Source organism: Zophobas morio, unplaced genomic scaffold, assembly GCF_036711695.1.
Source record: "Zophobas morio isolate AGI-343-1 ecotype UQ-CSIRO unplaced genomic scaffold, CSIRO_AGI_Zmor_V1 ptg000002l, whole genome shotgun sequence".
Taxonomy (NCBI): Eukaryota; Metazoa; Arthropoda; class Insecta; order Coleoptera; family Tenebrionidae; genus Zophobas; species Zophobas morio.
The window spans coordinates 14,418,592-14,431,107 of NW_026972107.1; the positions used below are offsets into that span (position 1 = coordinate 14,418,592).

Consider the following 12,516-nt stretch of genomic DNA (forward strand, 5'->3'; position numbering starts at 1 on the left):
TGTATCACTCGTTTATACACAGTCACTTTCTGTTTATTGCTATAGCTGATGATCTGCATAGTGGCACGACAACATGATCAGATTTACCAATGGGAGGATCAAAATCGAGAGTCGAAATCAAATTGGGATCACTAATTAGTAATAAATCAAGAGTTGAGGGAGTATCTCCGTCTCTGTATCTAGTAGGTCTGTCTATAAGTTGAGATAAATTGTTATTATGAAGAAATTCAATAAATTTAGAAGGACCTACAGAATCCGGACAGGTACCAGTAACCCATTTAATCATAGGGAAGTTGAAGTCTCCAAATGTGAAATGATTATGACTGTAACAATTCATTATCGATGTTATTATATAAAATGGCGTCATCTTTGGGACGATAGACACAGATGATTACAAAGGACAGGGTAGAAGATTTGCATAATATCGATAATGCTTCAGTAGCAGGCGTGGAAATATTAACACCACCACCATTATGATCTGCGCGATCTGCCCTGTAAATAGTATACCCAAGAACGGTTATAATTGGATCAGTATAACCACGATGAAGCCACGTTTCGGAGATTAGAATTATTGAATGTTTAGAAAGTTGAATATATGCTAGAAATTCGTTATATTTAGCTGGAAGAGAACAAAGATTAGTATAATAAGTGTCAATTCAGTAACACTAACAGCAGTTAGTTTTTTGGAATATTAATAATTTTGGGAACACCCTTGATGAATTTGACAGTGATATCGTTTTCACCCTTTTCCTGACGACTCTTCAGTTCAGTTCTCAGAGATTTAAGGTAAGATAATTGTTTTGGGGTTTTATCATCTGAGAATTGCAATTTAGAGAACTCCATATTGGGTAAACATGTCACCCTCTTTATCAGAATGGTTCTAGCCACTTGCGAGTTGGTAAACATTATTTTTAAAGTTCTAGGCTTCTTAGCTGACGTGGAGAAATTGCCCATCGTCTAAAAGAGGCGACGGTAGAAAGATCGATGGCAAAACAGCCTAATAGTCTGGAAACAACTGCCTTGTCAAGCTCGGTGTTGTCTGTATCAGTGATACCATAGATAATAATGTTATTGGATCTGCGAGCTTGTTCCACAGCTTCACTTATGACATCATCTGTTGAAGAAGCTAAGTCAGCACTAAAAGGTGAAGCCCTCACATCCTGATTAAATTATTCCAATGCGTCAGTGACACTATCAACACGTACCAAAAGGTCTTTATTGGCCGACTGAAGGTCAGCAATTGATTTTTCGTGGACAGTCAGTTGCTCAGTATGAGTTTGTAAAATTTTTGTTTGCGCTACAAGTGTTGCATTGCATTTAGCAACATCATTAGATAGTGCCATTTGAGAAGTTTTTAAAGTGGAAACTTCCTTACATAATTGCTCGATCTTATTCATGATAGCATGGAAATGAGTAGTATTTAACGGCTCAGGTGTTGAGGTCTGCGAATTCTTATCTCTAGTCTCTAGAACCACTATCGGAGCACTTCTCACAAAGCCATGAGGAATTACCATCAGTAAATCTTTGGAAATCAAATTTTGCGATGTTGGCACAGGCCGCGTGAAAGATTTTTTTACAAGCAAAACATGTTATACGCGCCTCCCGAGATCCAAATTTTCTACTACAACTAGAGCAGTTATCAGCCATTGCAAGGAAACAAAGAGAAACAAAGTAAACAATAAGCGTACTAGCAAAAATTACAGCAATAGATCTAACGTAATACAACGTACTATAAATTACACGTCCCTCGTATAAGGTGTTAGAAAAACAGCTATACATATAGGCTATCAGCTGAGCGCAAGCAAAGACACTGATAGTGAAAGGTAAAAAGCCTCAAGGCTGAGGACAATAAACACAACCGATCTAAACAAAATGCACTTATCTTGAGCAAAATGGAAAGTGTAGTAACTTCAACAGACCATCCAGACCACGATAGTATATTTCTTCAAAAAATTTGATTAAATTTCGTAAGATAACCAGTAATATAATCACAAAATCACAGAGCACAAAATCGCACGTCTACGCACTCTCAAACTCGATGTTGATTTCATTGACTCATTCATTAATTTTTTGAGGCACTTGTTTAAACAAATCTAAAACTTATGAATGCAGTGATAAATTACAACTAAACACTCATCATATTTTGCACATTTTGGATGAAATTTATTCGTCAAAATTTTTAAGATGACGTCATCTATTTTTTGAGGGGAATAAACATATCTTTTGATAAACAATTTACCATGCTCACAACAACTTTAAAACGTCTGCAAGATTTCAAAATATTCAGTTTTGCAATTCTTGATTTATTCAATGAAATAAATTGACTGATTCATTAATTTTTTGAGTCATCCTGTATGAGCAAATCATTCCGTTCGTATTTTTTAGATTTGCATATACAGGCTGACTCAAAACACTGATTTTACTGATTTAACCAGGAACTACAAAACCGAATCCTTCGAAATCTTGGAGATTTCTTAAAGTTATCATAAGCATGGTAAATTCAAAACAAAAGTCAACGCAGCTGACTCAAAAAAAATTCATGACTGAGTCGATCTATTTTACTGATTAAATCAAGAATTGCAAAACTGAATACTCTGAAACCTTGCAGACGTTTTGAAGTTATTGTAAGCATGGCAACTTTTTATAAACAAAATGTTTATCAACCCCAAAAAATTGATTACGTCATCTCAAAATTTTGCCGAATAAATCCTTTGGAAAATGTGTAAAATATGGTCAGACTATAATTATAATTTATCATTGCGTTCATATTTTTTAAATTTATACAGGAAGACTCAAAAAAATTAATGAATCAGTGAATTTATTATTGAAGAATTATAATAATAACATTCAGAATATTTTGTTCCATTCATCTGTTTTGAGGCGATGAACTCATTCAAATCAAACAAATGTCTAAGTAACATTCTTCCGATGTATAAACATTAACATTTTAAACACTACGCATATTGCTCAGATAGCTTTATTCCCGTTGATAATCTGCTGCAATAGTAATTTACGCAACTAGTTCGGGATAGCCTGCTTCCCGCATGAACGCTTGTTTGAGGCACGACCGAAGGGAGTGCCGCATTTGCGTGAATGCGGGAAGCAGGCTCACGAACGTGTTGTGTACAATATTTTTTGCGACGAATAAACCTTTAAACTGAAGACATTAACTGTGAGTTATTTATAAACAACGCCATTGACAGCGCCGTCAACACGTCACAATGTTGACACTACCCGAGTATTTTAAGGTTACCATGGCAACGGGAAGTTAAATGCACGTGTGCGGGAAATTCGACCTCCCGCACTCTGGTGAATGCGCGAAAGCTATCAAAAAAGGTCATGAGTGCAAAAATATATTTTACAATGTCCGTACTTGTGCAGAGACGGTTTTATACGGAATACGATTTCGTCTTCGACTGACCGTTTGATGCCACATATTATCTCGAGATTGTGCAAAATGCAAAATTGGCCACTTCCGGGCGTTCCACTGATTTGTGTCTTGCAGCCAGGCAACCACCTGCACAAAGAGCTGCCGCCTACGTTTTGTTTGCAGTATCGATTGTCATTCTTATTTTGCTTTTTTTATCGTTCGACAAAAGTATACCGCACACTTTTGAAATTATCGCATTTGCATTCATATTTTTTCGATTTGCTTATACAAGGTGATGCAAAAAAAAATTAATGACCCAATTTATTTTATTGATTAAATCAAGAACTGCAAAATCGAATGTCTTGAAATCTTGCAGACGTTTTAAAGTTATTGCAGGCATCGTAAATTTATAATCAAAATATGTATATCAATTTATAGGCGTTCTCAAAAATTGAAAAATGCTGGATATGTTTCATTGTACTTCAGGAGCGAGGGAAGTTTTGTTGAAACAACTTTCGACAATTTTTTTTTCAGAGAAATTTTAAATTTAGTCAGAACCCATTTTTAATTTCACCACTCGAAAAATAATCTTATGATAAAAGAAATTTAAATGTTTAATCTCATATTTTCTACAGTTCATACAACTCGAAGTACAATTGAGCGGAATTCGAAAGAATCTTCAAAATTACCGAACAGATTACTTTGAAATATTTAATTTTGCAATTTACTTATTCATCTCAAAATTTCATCAAGTAATCCTATTGCATAATTCAAGTGTTTTTCAGTTTGTGCGTGCAGTTAGTCTTAAAAAACGAATTTACTTAAAAAATCTTTGAAATTTTAATAACACTGGATCTGATGTAGACATACAGAAAATTAAATTTTACTTATTCAGCCCCACTACAACGCTGGTGACGTCATTTCAGATCAGTATTAAATGCCAATAAAAAAATATATACCCCTTGAGATGCAACAGTTCTTGCTAGAACACATTTTTATTCATTATTTTAGGAGCGGTTTGTTTTTAATCTTAGAAATTTTGGTAGCGGAGTAACGGTGATTTCCATTTATAAATTCAGCAACATTAATTGGAGAAAAGCGAAATTTCTACTCAAGAAAAAAAACATTCAGTAGTAATATATAGATTTATTTGTCAAATTTAAAGTACATTAGGTGTAATAGATTTGTCATTAAATGAAATAATATTAAACACAAACAATAGTACGAGTGAAACAAAATGCATTTATGCCGATTTCTATACAAACATGTGATTAACCACGTGATCGCAATTTGTCAAGATGCAATTGCAATATTTAGGAACCCAAAAATTATAAAATGATTCATCTACACATTTAAAAATAGTAACGAATAAAATGACCAATCACAAAGTCTTTGGCTGGGCCACTTTACGATGCACATGTAAATGCAAGCAAGTTGAGAATAATTTAACAGTTTTACTAAACACACCAATCCACTGGTCTTGTTCCTAAATAAATAACATAATTTATTTACAATACGACAATGAATACAAATCAACAGTCAGTCAAACAAAATAAACTTATAATCAGTCAATACAATCACAATTTAATTAAATGAAGAAGAAGAAAAAGGAGAAAACTATAATATATATAAAATAATAATACTTCAACATAAAAAAGGACTGACTGTCTAGCAGTATTAGAGAATATAACGTTACAAATGCACTGTTGAAAGTAAATGAAAAAATGTCAATAATAGTATTCTCTCACGTTTTATTTCTTCTTTGTTGTAGGGTTTCTCTGCGGCGTTGACGGACGTCCCGAATTCACTCCCTGATACTGATACTTGGCTTTCTTTTCTGATGGCTTCAATATCTACCCACGCAAAAAATTACACATCGCAAAAACACACTCACCAACTTACCTGGAAAGAACACATCAACGTCTCATCCACACTCATCATTCCTCCTGCATTGTCAAACTCGCCACAATAATTAGGAGCAGAAAAAAGCGTGACTAGCTGCCTTTTAGCGAAAAATTCATACCCATCTTCCACCACTTGATGAGCCCGACAAATTAAATCTAAATCATGCCTGTTCAAAAATTTACTGACAACATCAGCACCGAAAGTAAACGACACCCCGCGATCATTTTCGCCCCAACCTTGTACATCTTTATCAGGATCAGACCATAGCAAGTCGCAGAGTAAACCTGAACAATCGTGTTATGTATAGGTACAAAGTGATAGTTTTTCAAACCTGTATCAGGTACGTCGGTCGGCCTCATGATGCGCCTAATTTGTTCCATTCCTTGTAAATCAGGACTGAGACCTCCGTGACAGCAGAAAATCTTTTCGTCGATTATAGCCGCTATTGGCAAGCAGTTAAAGCAGTCGGTGAAAGTCTTCCATAACTTGATATTGTAGCGTCTCTTGCCTGTAAGCAATTATCAGTGTGGAAATGATTGTGTGATTTAGTGATTATTACATTCGTCGTAAAATCCATATATTCGATTAATTGAGGCGCATTCGTGGTTTCCTCTGAGTAGAAAGAAGTTTTCTGGATATTTTATTTTGTAGGCCAACAAGAGACAGATGGTTTCTAGGGATTGCTTGCCACGATCTACGTAGTCACCGAGGAACAAGTAGTTAGCCTCTGGAGGGAAGCCCCCATATTCAAACAGCCGTAACAGATCTGTGTACTGACCATGTATGTCTCCTGCCAATTGTCACCATTTAATTTACACATATTTATGCTTGCTTGCTGATTTACCACATATTTTTAGAGGAGCCTCGAGTTCAAGTAGTATGGGTTGCTGAAGAAAGATCTCCCTGGATTTCAGACATAACCCTCGCACTTCCGACTCCGACATTTGTACAGATTTTCCAGGGCGACATCCTCGTACTGAGAACAAAATATTTATAACACCTTTCTGTGCCGCTTTCTAAGAAATAAAATATGCAAACTGTAAAAAATCAAATAGAAGCAAGGACTCAATCAACTTTTATTTCAGTTGATCTTAATTTATCTTGTTATTACGATTCTATAGGACCCTGCAGCAATATGATACTTCTAAATGAGTAATTTAAAAAAAGTGTAGAACAAGCAAACTGAACAAGGCAGAAATTGTTCAAAATTAATTTGTGCACCAAATTAACTACAAAAGTATTTGACGGCTTTACTGTTACTGTAAATGATGAACAATAACAAATATCTAAGCTATACTGCTATTATATATGTGATCTTACGTTCAGAAGATATGAATATATCTTTGAATTTAGATTTCTTCTTTACATCCTGGTTTTCTTGTAAGTCTCGCAGAGTTTTATACCCTGTACCCACATCACACGAAAAGCAGCACAAAAATAAACACTCAAACTATTTATTTATACAAAACTTAACTAAATCAGAAGTGTAAAAAAGCAGTCAGTGTGTCCCTTACTTCTAACTTAAATAATATCATTAACAAAAATCAGGATACTGAATAAAGAGATTAATGTGCAAAAACTCACACTTATGTATCTTACTGGACTAAAGATAATCATAATTAGGCAAGTAAAAGGATTTTATGTCTTCTATTTTGACTGGTGAACATGTTATGAAATGTTTTACATATTAAACCATGCAAATCGAATTCTAGTAATTTTGAGTAAAACTACGATTGTTAATTAAAGCAAAAAGCGTAAAAATAGTATTTTTTTTACCTTCTAATAATCTTTGAATCAAATTGTCGACGTTTAGATCAGGCTCCGCCATTTTTATTTTTCACTATTGAAAATTGGTGGCATGTCTACCAACCCAACGGTGTTCGATGTCTCCGTCTCGAGCTAGTCCTAAAAGGAAATTCCTGGCGCCCTATTTAATTTTTTTTTTACAAGTACGCATCAACCCTAATAAGGTAAAATAAATCATATTTTTCTAGTTATATCGTATTTAAACCACAACTTTAGCTTTAAACTAGATTTATTCAGTATGAAAAGAGCAAAACAGTTTACATGTCTTTAAATTCTCCACTACCATTAAGCAACAAAATATTCGGATTTTCCTTTTCAAACTCGCTTGGTTCTCTTTCTCGATCTTCCTTACCCCACTCTCCCACTGATGACATCACATTTGGTTCTTTCTTTTTTTCTATTTCTTCCCTCTACAAGTGTTGTATATTATACATAAATAAAACCCGTCATAATTAAAAACATTTATTTAAATTATCATCAAAAATTCGTAATGAAAATTTAAATGCCACACAACAGACGCTACGGCCACTAGTAAAATAAAATTAATTAGTTTTCACCTGGGCATCCATTTTTGCAAATTTGTCGAACATATTGGCATAAACTTTTTTCTCTCTTTGCAGCTGTTCTTTAAGCGTTTTAGCACACAACGCTTGTTGTGTTTTGGCAGCTGAGTTTTCAGGATCTAACTTGAGACATTGTGAAAAATCATTTGAAGCATCTTTGGGTTCTCCAAGCTTTAATAAAGCTTGTCCTCTTCTAAACAATGCTTTTACGTTATCAGCATCAATTGCTAAAGCAGCAGTTGCTGAAGTTTTTGCTTCAAAGTTGTCTTCAATCTTCAAATAGCATAAAGACAAATTAAGATGTGCTGCTAAAATAAGAGCATCAATTTCCTTTTGGAGGTCATCATCTACAAACCAAACATTTTATTTATACTTCCTTATTGTACCAGTCTTATTTTACCTTTTTGAGAATCTAAATAGTCAATAATTTTTTTGTACATTTTAATGGCGAGTTTGAACTTTGAAACTTTAAAGTAGCCAGTGCCTTTTTCTTTGAATATTTTGGCCTGTTCTACGCGCTCTTTTGTGTCCAAAGCCCAGCTTTCTTTAACTCTTTCAAACTCCTTCAATGTTACTGTATATTCGACTGTTGCATTGGGAGGAATGTTAAATTCGGTAGATCCCTGAGATCCAAAAGCATAATGTGGTTTAATAATCAACTTAGAAGTTTCACCCTTTTTAAACTTCTCAATTGCTTTGTCTATACCTAATATAACATTTTGTTCAGAACCTTCACCCACTGTGAATGTGACGTCACGCACGTCGAACTCTTTCCCGTCGTGTTTACCCACCAAACTCACTGAAACAACATAGTTGCAAATAAATTAATTTGATTGAACGTCAAGTTGTGCACACCTTCTACTGTAGCACCATCATTCGGATATGTATACCCCTCTCCTGCTGTTATTAGTTGTCTTTCAATACTTCCATCTTTTTTAGGGCTGATGTCTTCACATTTCCACCCTATAACTTCCACCTACAAATTCGTTGAAACTATATAAACATTAATTATTTTATCACACTCACATCAAATTTCAATGTGGCGTCTGGAGGTATCGTCGGACCACTACCAGACTTTCCATAGGCATACTCAGAAGCGCACGTTAACATCGCCCTTTCGCCCTTTTTCATAGTCGCCACACCGATATCCCACGCCTTTATCACGCTACCTTTCCCTAAATCAAATTCAAAGGGCTCATTTCGATCCCTGCTTGAGTCAAATTTTGTTCCATCAGTTAAAGTCCCGGTATAATGGACTTTAACTTTGGATCCTGGTGGTGGATACTCATCGCCTTGTCCCTCTTGCAAAATTTCCTTGAGCACGCCGTTATCTTCATTTGGGGAAATATCAATGGGTTCCGGCATGGTTACGGTGGAATATTCTAGAGCCGGTTCTGCAATATTCCCGAAATTTACGGTGAATATGAATAAAATACGCTCGAAAATCAACAAAAGTAGACACGAGCGTTTTTAGGAAGTGGGTACTCACGTTTAAAAAAGTATCTGGTTTGATTAAATTGTTTTTAATTAAAAAAAGTTTCTTTGTAGTGAACTGTCAAGTACACAACCACCTTTTAAACGCAGTAGCGAACTGAGTCGATCTGGGGACGAAATGCGACGAAGTGAAAATAGCAAGCCTACTTTGATCCCACCTTCTGGGTATTTACTTCCGTAAACATAGGCGTACACGTAAGCGTAAATATTTTTCGAGGTATGTATTTACATTATGTAGAGGCAGTGGCGTAACGAGGGGGCAACGGATTCCTGAGTGTTTACAGACAAATAGATCACTTTTTAAAATAGCCTTATTTATTGCAGTGTGATAAATTTCATTAAGAGAATTATGTTGTTTTCCATAAAAAATAATAATAGTAATAGTAATAATAAAGTGAACAGGTTTTCACATCTTAAAATATTAGATAAACATAAAAAGCTCAGAAATTCAAAGTAGACAAAATAATATTATCTTATGGTCGTTGGGCAAACTTTGGTGCTGTGAAATCGGAATCTAAAGAAAAATTTTTTCTATTTTTTTTAAATTTAAAATAAAAACTATAACGGTTTTATACATCTGTCTGTCGCAAATCACACTCTACACTATTATTTCAATCTGTGTTACATTTTATGCACAAATTTTTGCAATCAACAAAATTTCTGTTCATATTCTCAACCACGTGGAGTGGTTTGATAAATCAGCAGTATGAAATATGTATAAACACTATTCTAAATCAATGGCTTTGAATGATTCACTTTGTCGCTAGGTGCATAAATTGTGTTCACATAATTCACTATTACTCATGTTGGTAAAGCAATAAATATCCCAACGAGTGACAGCTTAATTGTCACATCTGACGTAAGCCCATCAAAATAGGATTAATTTAAATTTAACATCGACTTGAGTAAACTATGAAGTTTGTTCCCTTACTATAAGGAGGTGAGTAGTTTGTGTTTTAGATCTGAAGGAATTACATCACAACTCCTTTCTTCAGTAATGTTACTTTAAAAAAATAAATCCTTAAAATGCGAGCGTAGCGAGCACGTTCACACTGTTCAACTGTTGGGGTCTCTCTGACTTTAGTATTCACACATTCTCAAGATTGATTTTTTTTAACATTAAAAAATTCTCTAAGTAATAATGATTCCCAGAGGAACACCGACGGATAATTTTGAATACCTACTACCTAAACGTGCCCTCTGCACTCGCATTCTGAATGTTCTTTTTTTAATTAACTTGGTGTTATAAAAACACTTAGGAATGAACAAAAACAAGGTAACTTAGTTTTTATTATAATAATTTTCGAAATCTCCCTGTCAAGGTAAATTACTCTGAAAAAATTAACCACAAAAAGGCGAGCGTAGCGAGCACGTTCAGGATATTTCAGTTCCAGAAACATCAGTGATCAGTTGATCACAAACAATCTTCAAGTTCAGATTTTTAAAAAATAACAAAAATTGTTTTTAATAATTTAGTTTTTCAGAGACACCAAAACATGAACAATTTTTTAAATTACTCTTTAACGTGCTCGCTGCGCTCGCATTCTCAGTCTTCTTTTTTAAATGAACTTCTGAAAGGCGAGCGTAGCGAGCATGTTCTGTGATCATAAATAATCTTCAAATTCATATTTTTAAATTTTTGGCCCTTTTTGAGAGTTTTTGTTGTGATTTTTTTTCCATCTTTTTCCCTATGAAATGGAAAGAATCTAAGAGCTATCTTGTTTTGAAGTTTACAGATGGATTTCCCTCCTTTCCAATATTTTTTTTAAATTTTCGAATTAATTCTATATAGAGCATCAGCATGGTTTTTAAATTATAATTTAACAACGACAAACTTTTAGCAAAATCAGTCCTATCTTAGCAAGTACTAGCGCCGCCCACCCACCCTTTAATTTTCTTAAAAGATATGTCATTTGCCAAAATCAGTCTCATCTTGACAAGTATACTAGTAAAACTTAATCACGTGCATTTTCGAAGTAAATTGCAGTGTTGACGGATCTTTAGAATGACCACAGAGTTTAACTCGGTAATCATGAGAATTTATGTAAGTTATTTTGCACATAAATAATCGTCTGAGAAATAAAAATTAAACAAAACTGGCAAATATCTAACATTTTAAATTATAAATTATAAAATTGGGGAAATTATGTTCTGGAAAAGAATGTGTAGTAACGTATAGTTTCCTCAGTTCTAATTCAATAAACTTTATTTTCAATAAACTTTATAATTCGGTTTTATGATAAGTGATACTGATAACTGATAACCCATTGTTTAAAAGTTGACTTGCTTAACACCAGATTACTACTGCCGGTAATGGGACAGTCATAAATAAGGATTTAGCCACGTCGTTACCATTACACCATTACACAGTAATAATGGTTAAATACTTATTTATGACTGTCCCATCATTGGCAGTAGTAATCTGTTGTTAAGGAACTTAATTTCTACACACCATAAAACCGAATTATAACTGCGGAAACTATGACAAGAAAATGCATTTTGCCTTGTTTTTCGTACTGTACGTATAGTTTTTTTTTTCACAACCAAAGACTTAGGTAAACTTTATCAAATTGGTAAATTTTTTAAGCAAATATAGATTTTGCAATTACGCTCCGCCCCTCGGTCTGACAAAGAATGAAAAATTAATCGGAATTGATTATTATTTGGCTTTTTTAAAATATATTTCTCTACGAAAATGTACCATTTTGATCATGTTTTAAGTTTCTTGTTGTAGAAAGAAGATTACGAATATTAAAAAAGAAATAAAAATCAAAATTAAACCCCACTTCAACTGTGATGATTTTTTTTAATTTGTCGTGAACTAGGGGGCGGAGCTTAATTGCAAAATCTGTATTTCCACACAAAATTTTACCATTTTGAACTTGTTTTCAGTTTCTTGTTATGAAAAGAAAATTACGTATACTTAGAAAAAACGCAACATATTAGCCCCACCCATGCATAAAAAAATCATCACAGTTGAGATAGGGCGGGTGGGCGGCGCTTGCATTTTGTCCTGTTTTTTTTACCTACTGTAAATAGTTTTCTTTTCACAACCAGAAAATTAAAGGTCTATCAAATTGGTAATGTTTTTTAAACAAATATGGATTTTGCAATTACGCTAACTCATTTTTTCAACATGATGATAATATAATAATATTAACAATAACAACAACAACAGTGTTAATATTTTATACGTTGTTTATCTAGTGGTGCGATTTTGATAGCGATTTCTTCGAGAAATAAGAAGTATTCGAAATTTGTAAATTTTTAATATTTTTGAGATTTCGTCCATAAGTGTTTAGATAATTTGTTTTTATTAAGTTTAGTCATTTTAATGACATTTGGAGTAAATTTTAAATAATTCTTTTTAAATGTTTT

The 12,516-nt window shown here is 33.8% G+C and overlaps 2 protein-coding genes across 3 annotated transcripts; both read right to left on the reverse strand.

The window, feature by feature from the left end:
• Positions 1-4,496: 4,496 nt before the first annotated feature.
• On the reverse strand, positions 4,497-7,162 carry LOC135128398 (serine/threonine-protein phosphatase PP1-beta catalytic subunit). Of its 2 annotated transcripts, XM_064055316.1 has the most exons (7): positions 7,052-7,162; positions 6,120-6,251; positions 5,835-6,065; positions 5,607-5,783; positions 5,273-5,559; positions 5,119-5,223; positions 4,497-4,856 (listed from the first exon to the last, which is right to left on the reverse strand). In XM_064055316.1, exons 1-6 carry the CDS (start codon positions 7,101-7,103, stop codon positions 5,122-5,124), a joined length of 981 nt encoding a protein of 326 aa, XP_063911386.1. In that variant the 5' UTR covers positions 7,104-7,162; the 3' UTR covers positions 4,497-4,856; positions 5,119-5,121. The 2 variants fall into 2 exon arrangements, with proteins under 2 accessions (XP_063911386.1, XP_063911380.1); XM_064055310.1 differs by having other exon boundaries at positions 4,497-5,223.
• Positions 7,163-7,292: 130 nt separating this feature from the next.
• On the reverse strand, positions 7,293-9,262 carry LOC135128418 (FK506-binding protein 59). Its single transcript, XM_064055326.1, has 6 exons — positions 9,134-9,262; positions 8,671-9,038; positions 8,500-8,620; positions 8,045-8,443; positions 7,639-7,991; positions 7,293-7,491 (listed from the first exon to the last, which is right to left on the reverse strand). The coding sequence occupies exons 2-6, from the start codon at positions 9,007-9,009 to the stop codon at positions 7,339-7,341; spliced, it is 1,365 nt and encodes a 454-aa protein (XP_063911396.1). The 5' UTR covers positions 9,010-9,038; positions 9,134-9,262; the 3' UTR covers positions 7,293-7,338.
• Positions 9,263-12,516: the final 3,254 nt, after the last annotated feature.